This window comes from Harpia harpyja, chromosome 1 (genome assembly GCF_026419915.1).
Source record: "Harpia harpyja isolate bHarHar1 chromosome 1, bHarHar1 primary haplotype, whole genome shotgun sequence".
NCBI classification, from domain to species: domain Eukaryota; kingdom Metazoa; phylum Chordata; class Aves; order Accipitriformes; family Accipitridae; genus Harpia; species Harpia harpyja.
In genome coordinates this window covers 49,296,712-49,314,897 of record NC_068940.1, presented here as the reverse complement: position 1 = coordinate 49,314,897, position 18,186 = coordinate 49,296,712, and the positions used below count along the sequence as shown (strand labels likewise).

The window sequence follows — 18,186 nt, the reverse complement described above, 5'->3', positions numbered from 1 at the left end:
AGAACCCCAAATGAAGGGCTCCGTGTTGCATTCAGTGCCTGGGATCCAAAAATATCCCAAACCTTTTCCCCTCAGGAACCACCACCAGCTGGGGTGGTTGTGACAAGAAGTGTCAAAACCAGTGGCATCTGGTGATGGAGCCCATCTCAGTGCTGGGGCGATCTGCCACTCCCCAGAGATTTGTGTGCTGGTGGCAGTGTGTGTGTGTGAGATGGCTGTCCCTGTTTCAGTGCTTCCAGAGTCACACCTGCCCACTTGGAAAGAATTATCAGGACTTCCGTTTTGCTTGAAATGGAGTCAAGGGAGAAGGTGATAGTGGTGAGCACCCTTCTTAGTAATTTCCTAACCCAGAGAATAGATGTTGAGCAATAAGGCTTAAGTTTAATGACTTTCTCAATATGCATGGGTTCAAACTTGCAACACCTATTTGGAGGTGGCTGGACTGCCGGGATATAGATTAATCAGCATGGCACATAAGGTAGAGGAAGCACCCTTCACTATCCCACCCTTCCTTTTGAAGCTGCAAACCCTGCACCAGGTTGAAATGGGAGAGGCCAGAGTGGGTCTGTGCTTCTTCAGGGGGATGTATCTCTGAAAACCTTCTATTCATGTTGTGCTGTTGATTAAAGTGTCTCACAGCAATTTAGGAAAATCCTTAAACTGCCCAGGAAGAGTTCAGGAGGATGCCTGCAGGCAGGCAGGCAGAGCTAGAACTTGGGCTTCCTGACTCCCAAACTCATGCTGCCTTTCCTTGGCACGCGTAGGTCTCAGCTCCAGGGAATTTGCTGTTACAGACAGCCAAGCAGGAAGTTTTAACGCCCATTCAGTGCTTGTTTTTTCACTGTTTATTGTGATGAGGTGGTTTTAGAAAATACCCACACTCTGACTAAGGTAGGAGGGTCCTCTGGGATAACACCACCGAATAAACCTACGTAATGCTGCATCTCATAGGAGTAATGTCTTTATAAACAGCATCAAAACAGAGAACTGGTTAATAAAGTTTACAAGCCTGTCTCAAAACACCGTTATTTTTATGAGCTTTCACATTGAGAAGAAACTGCCCCCTTGCTCTCAAACAGTTTTGGCAGTCCTCTGCTTCATCAAACCTGCTCTCATCCACCCCTACTCGACTTTGATCAGCACTCTAGATTTGTCCTACTCTTTTCAAAAAGTATGTAATGTATCTTTGCTATTCTTCGAGCCTACTTCTTATCTCTTGCTGTCTTCATTGGTTTCCTTCAGCCTGTGAATCACACTTGCCTGTTCTTCTCCATCCAAAGGCTTTGTCATCGCATTGTTGGAAAAGCTTTTTTTCATTGTTTGATGTGAAACTGAACTGGACCTGATGTTTGGTTTGCTGAGAGGCGGGATGGGCATCAAAATGTAGTGGCCTTGTTCCCACTTCTGTTGGGAAGCCAACAGCCACATGGTCCTTTGTCTATAGCCAGCTGTTGCCTGAGAGAGGAGTGTTGGTTCACCTAAGGCAACACTGTGCCTGGGGGCCAATCAACCGTTCAGCTCAATGGATGGAGCCCTTCCAGCACTTGAGCCAATATCCTGGTTGTCTTTGATTTACTAGTAGAGAGGTATAGCCTGAGTGCTGGATACTTTCTGAAAGATGCCTTAAAAACCCTTAAAAAGGAAAGGACCAAATCCTGGTGGCTTTGGAAAATAACATCCATCCTTGCATCAGTTCCTGCAGTAAATAACTTCCAGAGAATTTAAAGCCAAACCTTTCTGCCCACAGGATCTACTGTGTTTTAAATCATATTACCAAAAACTTTTGAGGGGAATTGCCATTCTGTACAACTGTACATTTGAACATAGAAAGGCCTATCTCAGAAAGTGAGGGCTTGGGGGACACTGCATAGTGTAGCTCCTCCAGGGTTTGTGGTTCTCTGGTAAGCCCTGTTGCATCTTAATGCTTCATCTCACTGTGATTTTTATAAAATGCTATTAATTATAATGATTTTTTTCCAGAATTTATTACTGAGAGATAGAATTGGCCACAGGAAGAGATGGGGAGAAAAGGAAGAAGTTCAGGAGACAAAACTTGGTGCTGCTGGGCAGCAAGTCTCTTTAGGAATGGAAATCACTGGTGCACATTCAAAGGAACTGAAGTGTCCAAGAATTTAAGTGGGTACTTAGGGTATTTAATCTAATAGACTTAATTGAAATTTAATATCAACAAGTTGTGAAGACACAGTTCATGCCAGAAGGTTAATTCAGAGATGACTTCTTTCAGAGTGAGCAAATAATTAATTGTTCAGAGAAACCAGATACACCAAACAACTAGTAGGTAACATAAGTATCTTAAGGATCTGGCACCTTGCAAAGGAAATGGAGGAACTGTTATCATTAATTACTCAGGCTGCTGGCTGAGAATGAATTTCCTGGGATAGGGGCAGGAATTTTTTGTTGCTTCTTTAACCAAGGATTTCGTGTAAGGCAGGAAAATGCCTCAGCATTTGCAGACACTGAAAAACTTATAAAACAGCCAATGCTTTTAGAAGTTAAAAATTCATATGTAATTTAAAAAAAAAAAGGAAAAAATCCTTTGGTAAAATATACAGGCTATTAAACAAGAACTAGATTTTGCTCTGATTTGTTCTTTACAGCTAGCCCTTGATCCTAAATTTTGCTAGAAAAAAGTGTCATTAGTCTCCAGAAACATTAGGCCTTGCATGAGGGACTTGGATTCTTTTTTTTAGTACTTAGACACTAACCTTGCTTCATTTATCTGAGGTCATTTTTAGGTGACAAGCAATGTTAAGACTTGACACCAAAATCCCATTTACCTTGTAGGTCACCAGTACAGATGTGTAGTTGTCCTTACTCATATTTCTGTGCAATAAGTTAATGGGAGTAACAGCAAAAATAACAGCACCGAACCTCCGTCAAATACCTACAGCAGTGGGTTGGCAAAATGATGCCAGAGCTACCCCGTTTGCACCAGATGAGGGTGTATCCTCTATTTTTAATACATTCATCTTGAAAAACATGATTTAAGTTGCAGAAGGACATTGCAGTTTTCATAGCAGCAGTCCTATCACCTTTTGTTTTTAGGAGCAGTAGGATTTATTTTCTCTGCAAACAATCGAGCCAAAGGTCAGCAAGGTGCCTATTGATTCTCCTGGGAGTTACCTTTGGTGCCGAGTGGGGCTGTGTAACACACAGCATGGAGCTGTGCCACCATGTGTGCTCATTGCAGTGTTGTAACAGGGAGAGGCAAAGCCAAATCATTTGCGGTGCCTCAGGTGGTGGCACAGCATTCCTCTTTTTATAATACCTCTCTGCAGACATCCTGACGCCTAATCTTATAAAGAAAACTTGAAAAAGAACAGAATGTGTTTCTTGTTGGTGCCTTTCTTCGTAAGAGCTGCTTTTCACTCCTAGCTTCAGCAAGTGCAAGGGCACAGCTGCCCAAATGGGCCAGATCCTGAGAACCAGCCAAATGTCGCCAGGCCCCCAGGGGGTTCAGTGCAAGTCCCTGTGAAGGCTGAAACTACTGCTGGAGTTAGCATGGTGGCTAGGGAGTTTCGGCCACACAGGAGACAGTGAAAGGAGACAGGGTTCATGTAACAGCACTGGGTGGCTTTATGGCGAGCCTCTTTCTACCATTCTCGTGAGGCCACGCACACTGACTTTTTGGCCAAGTCTGTGAGTAACGTATTGTGGTGCTGCTGGGCTGTCCCTGAAGAACCGGTGGTATAGATCTTGGACTAACCAATAACAGATTTCTGTTTATGCCTCACTTTCCGATTCAGTATTAATGCTCTCCAGCATATGCCCTCTGCTCCCATGTAAATAAAACTTACTGTGGAGACTCAGGTGCAGTGGCGATAGACATCATAGCAGTGAGACACAGTAGGTAGGTTCTTTGCTTCTAGACTGCTTAACCCCCCAAAACAACAGCCTTCTTTAAGCTGACCCTTTTTTTTCTTTTAATCTGTGCTAAGGTAGTAATTTATGCTGCTTTCTTCATTCTTGAAAAAGAAATTCAGATTTGACCAGGAGGCCCTTCAAATTTAATAACAAATATTAGAGACAGACAAAGAAATGCTAAACATTAGGTGCAGTATTTCTCTGGCATTCAGGTAAGTGATATTTCTCTCATCAAAGGGCTGCAGATCTTTAAGAATACATCTAGCTAGCATTTATGGCTTTCAGTAGCAATTACTCAGGGTTTCTTAGTTTTGACTTGAAAAAAATTAGAATAGGATTGTTAGTAGCTGTGAGAGATACAAAATTAATCCTATTTTTGTGGACAATAAGCCAATCTGACAACGTCAGAATTACATAACTGGAAACAACAAGCATCTTACCGGCTTTGTGCACGGATATAAGTGTACAATGTAAAAAGAGATTCAGTCTGCAAGATTTCCACCTTCATCATTAGTGGTATTTTCTTAGCAAGGACATTAATTTTTTAAGGTAATATCAGTAATATTTTTTTCTCCGTGAGGTTCTTGGGAGCTTCTGTTACCATATCTATGAAAAAAGCCATTCCCTGTAGCTGGGCTATTGCTGGACAAGAAGTTATTCTATACCACATTTTCTTTTAAGGGTGTGAAATGACATGTTGGGAAGTAGATTGCTGGGAATGAACATTTTGCACCCCACCAGTAACATCTTCAACATGCAGAGTACAGATCACATTATAGGCATTGTGCTCTGCTTGCCACCCACAAGTGACTTCTTCTAGCAGCAAGAGGATTGTTGATGCCACTTTATTTGTCTGAAGAAGCATGCCTCCTTCATTTTGGGGGGGTTATAAAGAAGTATTGTGATATAAATGAAAGGTTTAAATGAAAGTTCTGTCAATAAAGTTCCTGTTCTCTCTCCTCCTTTCTGAAACAGACACCCATGGTACAGAGGATTTCATCGTGAGGAGACATTTTTAGTAGAAATATTATCATTAAAATTATAGTTACACATCTGCTTAATCGTGGTTCAGCATTCCTAAGTTAGAAAATACCAAGAAATGAAGCAAGATGACAGGAATAGTTGATCTTTGTAAAATTCTTTGGAAAGCCATAAAAAGAAACATGCTGACAGCTTAAACTGCAAATGTCCTTGTGACCTGTTGTGCCTGATTTACAAGGCAGTTGTACAACATTCCCAAAATTAAAGAGAAAATGGGTATTATTTCACTAGACTGATAATCATCTGTGTCATGCTGATGTATGTGGGTCCAAGATGAGTTGATCAGAATTTTTTTTCAGTACTTTGGCATTAAGGTATGTCTGAAGATGGTATAAATTGATTACAAAGTGTGTCAGCCTGTATCTAATGACTACAGTTTGATAGTGACTCCCAATGAGTTAAAAAAGAAGATTAAAATAAAAAAGAGAGAGAGAGGGAGAGAAAGAATACACATGCCAGTCTGACACAGGGGTCTTACTGCATTCATATTTGCTATGCTTTTGTATTTTATAGTCCATTAACATTATGGAGCGGACATTGCAGAAATACGGAAGCTATGAAAAATTTGAACAGGCCACTGGAGGCAGCTTGCTGACCAAAAGTCGCATCTGGAATCACGTCAGGAAATATATGGTGAAAGAAGGCTGTCTTGGTGAGGTAAGTCATACAATGGATCAGGAAAGAAACATTTATGCAGATCTTAGAAATTACCCATGGATGGACCAGAGAAGCCATTTGGGAGGCCTTTCCTCCATAATTACAAGAATATTCCTTGCATCATATTTTTCTCATGGCTGTGCCCAGTCTAATTTTTGAACAATTGAAATGATGTAAATTCCTTGTGAATGCTTCAGCCACCTCTGAGCCTGTTTTCTGATTCATATATGCTTGTTCTTAAACTCACCTCTTTTGGGAGTACCCAAGAACGACACCCTTCCTTCCCTCCTTTTTTCAGCTACTTGGAGACTAGCACATTTCCATTTATTCATCAGTTCTGCCATCTGTTCTCTTGTGTCAAATTATTTACACCAAAGGAAAGAGTTAAGAAAAGGTCAAGAAAAATAAGCAGCAGCCCAAGAGACTGATTTATAAGAAGCAACACAAATGAAAGTGACATAAGTAAATAAAAATGTCTGAAAGAGGTTGGCTTGTTGAGTTGGTTTGAGTGCTGGTTTTTCCTGACTTTAACCAGCTAATTTTTTAGAGCCCTGTGCAAAAAACTTACTTCCTATATTCGGGATTTAAGGAGTCCAGTTTGACTGAGTTACGTAGAATTGCTTGGAAGAATCAGATGAAATTGAATGTATAAAAAGAGAATTATTCCAAATGAAAACACCAGCTGACAGAGTCCAAGACTTGGATGAGGTCACTGGCAATGAGCAAGAAGAGTCTGGAATGTGAGCTCAAAAGACAAAAATTAGTTTCCGAGAAACTAGGTTTAATTAGTAAACATAATATTATTAGGAGAAACGGTTAAACTCGTCACACCTTTTTGGGAGACTATAATTTGACACTGATACTAGACTTGTGTTTCTCAGAGTGAGGTTATAAAACTACGGTTTAGAGCAAGCAGAAAAAAATATATTTTTGGTCTTTGCTGTGCTTTATCTCCCTTTCCATTCATTTTTGTCTTGGTTTGTCTTCATGGAAGCAGGATCCTACACCCTCATCAAACATCCCATGTCCTTCTTAATGAAATGCTTTACTTTTTCTGCAAAAATAGGGGTAATACATCATGCTTAGTATGGTCTAAAATATTATGAAAGTACTCTCTCCAGTTGAAGAGATGTTAATAAAGCTAAGTGGTACCTGTGCTTTAAATCTAAATGCTTTGGGATTTACCTATCTTTCCTGTGTCTTAAATACAAATTTTATGGGACTGATTGTTTGCTGTTGAACTTGAAGCTGAAGGTGGGTTTTGAATACAGGGAAGTGTCATGTTAATGCCTTTGATCCCTGGGTCCTTTTTTGTTAACTTTGATATTTAAAAAAAAAGATCTCTCTTGTAGGTGCTCTCCTTTGTACTCTTCTAAGCAGTACTGTTTCTTTAGGCATTACATGAAGAGGGAAAGGTGCTTAGTCTTCAACAAAGAGAGTTTCCCTTCTCCCTCCCACTCACTTGTTTAAAAAGTCTTTTTAAACTCAAATAACAAAATATATCAATATGCATTAATTTCCTTCTCTGGCAATTTTGATTTTGATTACCAATTTTCCAAGAGAAAACATGAAAACAAGAACTACATTCCTGTATAAAACAAAACAATACCAGTATTTTAATAATATTTCAAGGCTGCATCATGTATCAGGAAACAAAGTACACAGTACTTCCCCCTCTCATTCATGTGGCTTTAGAATTGCAACTAAAAAAATTAAGCATATAGATACCTGGTCAATTTATGTGTGCCTATCTAATATTTTTCAGTTCTCAGTAATACCAAGATAATTAGACACAGTTCAAAAAATAGAATTTCCTCTGATTTACTCTGCATATGATTACTCCCCACCCCCTGAATCTACTCAGTGTTACCATATTAAATTTTGCAGTCTCATGGCTGTCTATCTTAACTCTCATGCTGAGTCCTACTAAAGTCTGAGGTTTTGTCAGCAGCACAGATGACTGGGGTAACTCAGTGGAGTCAGAAATGTCTCTCGTAGGTGATTGCTGGTAGCAAGGAAGAGTTGTGAAGGGCAAGGGACCAAAGAGAAATGAAATAATGGAAGGCCAAAGGAAAAAGCAGGAACAGGAGCAAGAAGAGAGGTCTTTGCTACCTGAACTCTCTCATCTTCAGATTGTGGTCCATCTCACGGAGGACCTGCTATCTCGAGCCTCAATGACAGTGGTGAATGGCCGCCCCACTCTCACTATCAATATCTCCACTGCGCGAGAGCACTGGCTGGAAGGGATGCTGAGACATGAAATTGGTATGAGCATGACATCAGTTCTTCAGGCAAAGGGGAGTATTTGCATGCATTCTTACTTATTTTGCAATGATGGGCCAAGCACTGCACATATACAGAAGGAAGGAATGCCCCTGTCTAAAGAACCTATGCTGTAGGTGTGCTATAGGGAAGGAGAAACCTATTTATCAGTGCAGCAAGCAGTAAAAGGAAGATAATCCACTTGAGGATTTGTAGGGTTCATGTACATTAGCATTCTAGGTCAGATCAGGAGCCAGCTTTTGAATTGAGTCTACCAGCTAGTCCCATTTACTGCACTGAGGTTCACATGCCAAAGGAACCTTGGAACAGGCAAAGTGTAATCCTTTCAGATGATGCTAGCCCAGAGGCTATGCTCCAGGGCATACCTTCTGTGCTGTCACTGTTCAGGGACATTTTGCTCATGAGAGCAACTTACAGCTAGTCTGGAGTAAAAAAAGGGAAATGAAAATAGTGTGACTGTTCAACCTCAGCACCAGCCATTTCACTTTACAAATCTTCTTCTGTTATGCTGCACTGCTTGCAAATGTAGGCATGCTTTAGGTATGAAGAATTTACCCAGCAACCCCTAAACTGGTGTAAGATTGCCTTGATTTTGCATTACACAAGGTTGGCCCAGCCCCGTGGGAAATTTGTACAAACTTTTCAGTGAATCTGTTTTAATTCAGTGCATCAAAAGTGGATAAACTTGGCTAGTGCCTGGATTTCAACTGAAGAACAAGACCTGCAATTGCCTTGAACCACTGTTACTCACATTGTAAAGGGATATAGCGTCTTCCAAGGGTGCAGTAGGGCTGTTTAATCACCTTCAAGAGGCAACATTTCTGCCTCCTTACTTTGATTCTCCTTCCTTCTGTTCACTACAATGCCTAGCCTATGCTAAAGGCATTCAGCATGAAAGACCCTTTTGAAAATTCCTTTCCACAGATTTGGGAACTCAGGTCCTGCTGGCATTTGTATTCCTTACGCATTTTCAGAAGTCCCACTTGCAGTCAGCAGGTGAATAATTGCACCATGTATCTACCTCTGACAAAAATTCTCTGTTGTAGACAAGGCTAAAGTTGGCACTTCTCCCAGTGCCCAGTCCTACCAGTTCAGAGTTCTGAAATGGGCATCTCCTTCCATATTTTATAATTTTTTTTAAAACATTAGATGCTACTGTTCTAAGTCCCATATTCCTTTCTTTTCAGGAACTCATTATTTTCGGGGTTTTAACAACAACAGCCAGCCTTGGTGCAACTGGAACGGACGTAGAAAACACGGGTTAAAACCAATCAACCCTACAGAAGAAGGGCTAGCAAGCATTCACAGTGTTCTGTTCCGCAAAGACCCTTTTCTTTGGAGAGCTGCCCTGCTCTACTACACAGTGTATCAGGCTAGCCAAATGTCCTTCAGTCAGCTTTTCCAGGACGTGGGGAAATTTGTTAAGGACCCCAATACTAGGTGGGATTACTGCGTACGAGCTAAGAGAGGGTGGACTGACACATCACAACCAGGTGGGTTCCCTATTTGTCTTCTCTATTTTTGTACTTCAGGGAGGTTTTCAGAACATATACAGAGCTCCTTCATCATGTCACACAGTAAAACCTTTGCAAAAGGGAGAAATGGGACTCCGCGCTTTCTGAAATGACGCAGCAGGATTTCTGCTCTTGAAAACAAGGCTGAAATGTACATCCGAGAGACTTTCAAACTGAATCAGTAATGGATTTTTTTTTTGTTGGAAGTGGGAATGTAAATTGCAAAACCATGAAAAAGTTCATACTCACAGTTTGACCTCCTTTCATTTTTATTACAAGAGATGTAATGTTGCTGTGGATATTTACAGACACTGTCTTCTGTGTCTGATTTCATTCTCTGGCTAGTGGGTTTAGCCTTCTAGTTAGTTTTTGGGAAGGTTTTCAAAGTCTGGGATTTAAATATCTACTTTTTAAAAGTAAAATTGTTCTGCTCATAATGGCTTCTGAGAATATGCCTTGAACAAACCCTGACAGAGTGTGATGTATCTTGATTCCTTTTAGGCTGCTTCAATAAGGATCAGGTGTACTTGGATGGCATCCTCCGAATCCTGAGATACAGGGAGTCCATTGATTTCCATCTTCTGACAGCCCTTGGAAAGGTGAGTGGGCTCATTCTTACCAAAGGCTACAGTTTTATCATTTCAGCAAGCCTGCCTGTAAAGAGCTATGAGTCATTGTGCTCTGTTTTACTTTGATGTAGAAATCTCTGTTCTGTATAGCACCTTGTATTACACAGTGCAAGTTACAAATGTTTTGAGGTCCTAAAAATTTCTACCAGCTTTTTCTCATTCCTTGCTTATCAGATTAAGATTTTATGGTCATATTTCTCAGACTTTCCTTTCCTCCCTTTACAGGGTACTGCCTGACTTGCAGTACAACGGACTGCTGTGGGCAAGTGGGACAGGTGCTAGATGAGGTGGTGGTCCTAGTAGAAAACAAAATTAACCATTTGATGCTAATGCATCCCCTTCCACCACAAAGAGTTTTTCATCTCAAATTTCTCTCCCTGGTGGCACCTCTGATGTTTTTCAAATATCAGTTTGGTTTTTTTCCCCAGAATACATGGTATTACTATATTCACAGAACATATTTTATGTCCATTCTAACTGTCATTGCTTGTTTGTTCTCAAAATCATACTAAAGCGTGCGGAAACTTTGTCACACTTCCTGAACCAAATCCTTGGATTGCTAAGTTTCCACAGTTCATAAAGCAGGGTTCATATTCACATAAACCAGCATCCAAATTCATGTTGTTATACCTGCATTTAGAGCTGGTATACCAACATTTCTGCCTACTTCACAATCAATGGATGATAAAGGGAAGTGGCATATTATGATAGAGGGTTTTGGTCCACATTAAAGAAGTTTTGCTATTAGTGTCAGAAACACTGGTGAGCAGAGCTATTTAGGTAACTTAACCAAGTTAGGAAGCTCTGAAAATAAAATCGCACTGTCAAATAAGTCTCTGTAACTTTATTCTCTAAAACTTCCTTTTGCTCTAAGCCTGCTTAACTCAACACAGCTTCTGTCTGCTAAACTACTGAGCACATACTGTTCCTGCACTGCCTTACCCCTTTCTCTCTTCAGGGAGTCTACAGGATTGTCAAGCCACTTCAAAAACATAATAAGTCATTCTTCATATAATTACAGAGTCCACTATAATCTACATGGCAAGGCATCCACATTAAGGGTCTACAAGCAATTTAATTCTAGCAGTATAATAATTTAAAAGTGCTTGACTTTACAACTTCTAAAATCAAGGGATCTTAAAGTCTGTTCTGAGTGTTTTTGCTGCACACATCTTCTGCAGTCAAACTGGAAATTTGTGTATAAGAGCAGTGCCTGCTGTCAGCATCCCAGATTGGTTGAGGTCTGCAGGGACCTCTCAAGATGATCTAGTCCAACCCCCATGCTTAAGCAGGGTCAACTAGAGCAGGTTGCCCAGGACCACATCCAGTTGGGCTTTGAATATCTCTCCTGATGGAGACTCCACCACCTCTCTGGGCAGCCTGTGCCAGTGTTTTACCACCCTCACCATAAAAAAAAGGTTTGTGTTCAGACTGAATTGTGTGCATTTTAACTGGTGCCCATTGCCTCTTGCCCTGCCAGTAGGCACTGCCAAGAAGAGCCTGACTCCCTTGTCATTCCTTCCCATTGGCATTTATGCACACTGGTAAGATCCCCCTGAGCCTTCTCTTCTCCAGGCTGAACAGTCCCAGCTCTCTCAGCCTGTCCTCATAGGAGAGATGCTCCAGTGCCTTAATCATCTTAGTGACCCTTCACTGGGCCTGCTCCAATATCTCCATATACTCTCAGGAAAAACAAGTTCTGTGAATGTAGAGAAATATGAAACTTAACCACAGGCTAGATCTCAGTGCATTATGCATTTGTCGCCACTCTAAAGGCTGATTTGTTTGTTTAGGGCGGAATAGGAGGATGAGGTTGTTCCAAAGGGAGTATTAAGCTTGGCTGGAGTATCTTCCAGGTTAGAAGAAAAAGCACAGGATTTAAACATAAGGAAGCCCAGCATTTAGTGGGGAAATTTTCATTGCCTTTTGAAGATTCTCAGTGTTGTATTGTAACAAGTGAGCTCATCTTTCCCAGCATGCCTACCTTGGACATATTTTCACTGCCAACACAATAAAGTTATGAACACAATAGGAAATGAAAGCAGTCACCTATATTGCTGACAACAAATTGCTTCTGTGCTTTAGTAGGTAGTTAACACAGTTGTAAAATCAGAGCCCTGCTTTCTGATGTGAATGTATTTAAGACAGAGCCATGCTGAAGTTTCTGTGTCTTCTCATCTGAGTGCTAGAGATCTGGCTGATGGAGGCAGCCATGCTTTCCTGATGCTTCTGACATTTCTTACAGCATAGAAGAGAGCGGTGCGTGGAAACAGCACACAAGCAAGCTGTTTGGCATACCTAGAAGTGACTAAGAAAAGAGCTTGAAGCCTGAGAAAAGATGCTTTTTTAGAAGAAGCAGTTTTAAAACTTTGCAGGAAAGAATCAAATTTGGGAAGCACTGCAAAACATTCACGTAATAATCGCATGCAAGTAATATTAAAGAGAAATAGAATGCAGATATTGGTACACTTTAGTATAGCATAACTACCAGAATTTTAAAAAGCAAAAGCAGCAAACTGTCACCTACTATTGTGTTTCCCAAGAATGTGAACACATTACAAACAGCCTAAGTAAGCCTGTTTTAGCCTCAGTCTTTTTTACCTAGTACAATGATTTTAATTACATGTAGTAAGGAAGACAACCTGTTGCTGCAGTAGGATGAGATTATGTTTTTGATCTCCTCAGAATGTCAACTTCTGTCATTTTTTTGCAATTGCAAGGACTGGGGAAATACATCCCATTCAAACCATACCTCAAATCACAGATACTTATTTCTTGGTTGCAGCAGTAACAGAAAACCCTGAAAATAAATACGAGGGGGTAAAGGGTCCTTTTTCTTTCCTTTGTTTGAGAGGAAAAGAGGTAGAATTTCAAGCTGGCACAGGAGGAAAGGTCAGTATTTAATCTCATTTGGTGCTGTGTCTCCAGACTGAGAGGAGATTGTATGATTTTGTATAGCTCCTCTGTATCTACTTCTAAATACTTTAATCAGGTCTAATGTCACACCATCTTCAAACAGCAGTATCTCAGTGACTTGAATAAGCCTGGGCATGGGTGTATGTTCGTTTTTTTAATCAGGATTCATCTTGTCCTTGCAGCTAGAAAAGCACACGTGTACCCAGTTGCAAATTCATTCTTTTTGTGGACTTTGTTCCCATTATCCTCAGCAAGATATGCACCTGTCTCTGACTGCATCTACGGATCAGGTTTAGCAATCTGGATTACATAGTCCTATCTTTCCAGAGAGCCCTTCCATGCCCCTTACACATTGGTGGATCATTCATGCTCACTTTAATCTTTCCCGAATAGAAACCATCACCTGCAAAGAGGGCAGGCTATTTCCAGGGAACCCTGACTGCGCAGTGCTCAGCTCCTTAGAAGAAACACGGGGTAAAAAGGTTGGAAGGAGCAGGCTCCATTCTCAAGCCACCTGGCACAAACCTGCTGTGAGGAAATAGGATGTGCCAGTTAGTAAGCGCAGCCAGGCTTGTGGGTTTTGCCAGTACACATGCTTCTGTCTGTAGGGTGCCCAGAACACGCAGCCTAGAGACAAAGCAGCAACCACATAAATTTCATCATGCTGGACAGCTGCCCAGGGAGTCCTGTTCTGTGCTTGCAGAGCAGCTTGTCTAGCTATTGCACAGCCAAAGCATTCATCCTTTCTGGACTGTCATTCACAGCACCTTGAGCTACTGTGAACTCAAGACTTGAAGTCCTAGCTCATAGAACGATAAGACTATGGAGAAAAATCTCAGCTTTCATTAGAAAACAAGTAGTAGGCCCTGTAGTAGCTGGAAAACGTTTGAGAGTGTCACACCTATACCCAGAAGGCTCTGATGCCAAGAGGCAAACCCAGTCTCTGCCCTGCTATTGATTGGGAGAAAAAAAAATTGGGATGCTTAAGTTGCCCATGCTGTAGTTAGTTACTAGAGGTACATTTTAATTTAGCTTTGCATAAGCTAATGAAAACCTAGTGAAAATGAAAACATCAGAGTTCAGGTCAGCTGGCACCATGCCTTTCCCAAAGCTGGAGCCTGTGCCATGCCTGTCCTGCACTCCCTTTCTGGTTCCTCAATCTTTGGCAGAGTGTTTTTTCCATTCTCATGTCAATCTTTCCACCTCTTTGAGGAGAGACTCAAAGACTCACAAGTGCTCCATCCTTTCCCTCTCTATTCCTGAAGCTGCTGTAGGTCATTCTCATTCAGGTTCCCGTCAGTCTGTTCACTGACTGAATCAAAAGCAGAATCAGGAAGTATGGAGGCATTTGCTAAAATCACATTTTTTTTGCATCTTCCACTGAGGTACACAGTTACTTGTGTTTTCAAAGGACTCTCACAAGCTTTTAAATCCTCCAGCTCTGAAATCTTTTCTCATCAACAAGAGAGAATTTAGAGCCGCAGCAGAGAAGTAACAGGACTATAGTGGGAAATTAATCCATGTCTTCCTTACAGATCTCATATGAGGATGTGGACCGCCTCAAAGGATTAGCTGTGATCGAGAACATGAGGGTACCACACTTTTTGCAAGACCATGCCCGGTATATGGAGCACTTGGAAAAGATCATGGAAGTCAATGAGCTGACTGATGAGGAGCTCCAGGATCTCATAAATTAACAGTATTAGCCCACCATTCACTTACTCTGTGAGGGTGTAGAACTGGACTTCCCAGAGCTTGCAAAAATGGATTTATGAGGGGTGGGGTAGGAGGGAAGGGTGGCCAGAATATGTGAAATTCAAAAAAAGCCCCTTTATGTTCCTTTTGCATTGTGATTGTATACTGATTATTTTTTAAAGGGTTTATGCATTTTTCAAAATTTGGCTTAGAAATTCCTTTGCAATGATCTGTCCAATCATCCACTCTGTTTTGTATGCTAGGTATGGTGCTTGACACTGCCTTTTGTAATATACTGCCTTTTCCCACCCAGGTTTAGAGGTGGAGAAAAGGAGAAAGGGGAGAAATTCCCCTTAGTTCACTTGTGTTTGCCCTGTCTTTGGTTATAGCTTTCATGGTTCATAGTGATAGAACTACTGTAGATTATGCTACATTGCTGTCTGCATTACTCTTTCCCATTTGGTCATCATTACAATGAAAAAAGAAAGTTTAAAAACACAGTGCACAGAAGCAGGTGTTTGTGCCATAGGATTGAAGGTCTGTAATGCTATAAAAAGTTTGGGGTTTTTTTACTGGAAGACTTAGCATTTAAAAAAAAAAAAGATAGCTATTGCTGTTTCAATGACTGTAAGCAGGTAGCAAAGTTATCCCCCTTTATCCCTCAAAAAGTTACACTGTTCCACATCTTTATCTGTATAGTACATGTTTCAGGAAGCTGAGTTCTGGAAGGGTCTCCCTCTTTTGAGGACAAGCATAGCATACCTAGGAAGTTCAACATGGCAGTGTTTTAGAAGAAGGATCGGGCAGAACTGTCATTTCATGACTTATATGTTTTAAATAAATTCAGGAACACAGGGACATGATTCAGCACAGCAGGCAACACCCAATTCTTCTCTGGGTCACCTTAGCCTACAGAGGGTCAAGTCAACTTTTTGAGCAGTAACTCCATGCTACAGCAAGCTCAAGCTTGCAGAGATCATTGAAGAAACAAGATGTGAATGGGGGGGAAAGACGACTCACAAATGCCCTACTCCTGTGTTCCAACAGAAGTGCTGCACCACTCTGAAGCAACCTTACCTCTGTTTTAACTGCGAGTGCTACATCCAGAACCAAGAAGAGAAAGCACCTTACTGTAAGGCACGGCTAGTCACATGATAAATAGCTTAGATGACACAGGAGGACTTACTACATAAACTACATTTTCTGATTCCAGAGTATTATGGAATTATCGATGCAAATTGAGTTTTGCACCTGTAAGCATTCTGACAAAGGGTTTTGTTTTAGTAGATAGCATTTTACCAGGGCTCCTCTGAAATCCCAGGAAGCAGCTATGGTAGGAGAGGCTGGGCAGGAACTAGCAAGAGCCTTGGACAGGACTTTTTCCATTTCTTCCCCTTCTGCCTTGGCCCACTGGTAACAGGCCTGGCATTGGATAAGGCGAGTAGATGGAGCCAAGGTTTCCTCCACACCACATTTGCATGGACTCGAGCCCTGGTATCTCTCCCTCCCTGCTTATCCTGTTCTTTAATGAAACGGATGGAATAACCCTCCCACCTTATTTTACACCCAGGACATTACCAGCCATGACAGCAAAGTCTTGAGAACACATTTTCTGATCCATAGGAAAATCTGTGAGGAAAGCTCTCAGTTGGCTAAGAGGTCTGAAGGGTTTTGAATAATTCCATAAACACAGCTGCCTTTTAGATGGTATCGCAGGTGTGTTTGCAGCGGCTGGCTGGCTGACTGCTTCAAAAAAAAAAAAAAATGCACTCAACAAGCATAAATTTACTAAATTTGGTTATTTTCAAGGCAGGGACAAAGAACTGCTCACAGCAGCCTTAATTTTGTATTGTCAGTATTGTTCATGAGCTGAAAGCCTTTCAGCCTCTGTATGCTGAAATAAAAGCTCTTTTTCTCTCCTTCCCCCTTCAGGCTGTCTAGTTTGATCACTGGTAACTTCGCCTGCCCAGCTTTGTTTTAGAGCTGTGCTGACTAGACACCGTGTTGCAGCAGCCTGACAGGAACCATTTGCAGTCACACACCCACATGCTCCAGGTTTTGGCTCCTTTGCCAGAAGCAGCAAGAAAGCCACACATGGCTGAGGTCGAGTCAAAGATTGCAGTCAAAAGCTGTCTTTGGAGTAAATCGGGCAGAGATCATTTGAGCTACACCATGGAAGAATCTGGCTCACTTTGCTGACCCAGGGGTATGCAAAAGGGCCAGTCCTTTATGAAAGGGACTGATTTTTCAGTCTGAAACTGATTTTCTGAACTGATTTTTTTCTCACAGGAGAGATCCCTGCCTTCCTCCAGTGACTTCTACATAAGCAAAGTGCTTTTCCTCCTCCCCCAGTACTAACGTCTTATAACCTAAGTGTATGTACATAATGTGTCCTTGAAACCAGGAGGCTGTGCTAGTCACTCTGCTTTGCCACAAAATACCATGCCTACAGCCCTTCGTCCAACAGCCAGTTGACTCTTACCACTCTGTAGCCCTAAACGCTACTACAGGCCTTTCTGCTTTACTCGAAAACCTGCATCACATTTTCTTCAAAGCAGTAGGTGCCACTGAACTTCTGTTCTTCATTATTCTAGAAATAGATTTGCCTTGTGCAAGGGTTGGAGTCTGGAAGTGGTCGGTATCAAAGTAATACTTTAGCAATAGATGAAGCTGTCAGCTTCTGGTCTTGGCATCAGATTCATTCTTCATCCTTTGTAAAAGTGTTTCAAATTTTGAAGTGTAGCTTTTGTAAATTTTCCTGAATTTTTTTTTCCCCACTGTGAAGAGGCTGGTTACTAAGTCGTGATACTGCAGTTCTGTAATAAAGTGTACGGACAGCAGTGGACGTGAGCTCATGTCACTACACAGTTCATGATGCCAATGATGATGACAGGCTTTCCTCGCAGTCTGGCTCAGTTGCTTTGCTGTGTATCCATGTCTCGCCACTTCTACGTTACTCCTATACAGAAACCTGGTCAACACTGGAAAAGCCTCCCCGTTTCACCAGACCAATTTTAAAAGGCATTTTATACAACTTTAACAAATAAAGATAAATGAAAGAATGAGAGACTAGAGTACTGAAGTGTTACATTGTGTTGTGTGAGCGCATTACTCTCTTTCGACAGCATTGGCTCTACAGCTAGTTGGACATCCCAAGATGTGCATGGAAGAGATGGGCTTTCTGATGCAGTTTGAAAAACACCACTTGGGGTTGGAGTCATGAAGGCTCTGCTGAAGTCTTACATCGGGTACAGCTCCCTCTGCTCTGTTAGAAGGCCTGGCTGCTCATGAGGAAATTACACACCCTCCCTTTTTCTAGGACACAGTCTGAGGCATCATCGGAGCCATTTTGCTGCGATGCATTTCTCAGCGCCATCCATGCGGGAAATGGCAACTCCAAATGCTTCGCTTTAACACTTTGATCCAGCCCCCCTCTTCCCTGCTGCTTCATTTCAGGGCTCTTTGTCCGCTCTCACATAAAATGTGCTCGCTTATCTCCAGGGAGTCCTGTCATCTCCTTATGGTTCAGCTCCCTCACATGTAAGTAAGGATAACAGTAAAAGGTT

At 41.6% G+C, this 18,186-nt stretch overlaps 1 protein-coding gene across 4 annotated transcripts in view; it reads left to right on the top strand.

Annotated features, from left to right (window-relative positions):
- Positions 1-17,685, top strand: part of MATCAP2 (microtubule associated tyrosine carboxypeptidase 2) — a 30,685-nt gene extending 13,000 nt beyond the window's left edge. For 2 of the 4 annotated variants that reach the window (XM_052792821.1, XM_052792848.1), the window contains 5 exons: positions 5,440-5,583; positions 7,716-7,848; positions 9,054-9,359; positions 9,882-9,979; positions 14,461-17,685. In XM_052792821.1, the coding sequence (XP_052648781.1) occupies positions 5,440-5,583; positions 7,716-7,848; positions 9,054-9,359; positions 9,882-9,979; positions 14,461-14,622 (843 nt within the window). In that variant the 3' untranslated portion in view covers positions 14,623-17,685. Of the gene's footprint in view, positions 1-1,980; positions 2,137-5,439; positions 5,584-7,715; positions 7,849-9,053; positions 9,360-9,881; positions 9,980-10,234; positions 11,695-14,460 lie in introns of those variants that run through there. The other 2 variants (XM_052792840.1, XM_052792831.1) reach the window with 2 other exon arrangements.
- The last annotated feature ends 501 nt before the right edge of the window (positions 17,686-18,186 follow it).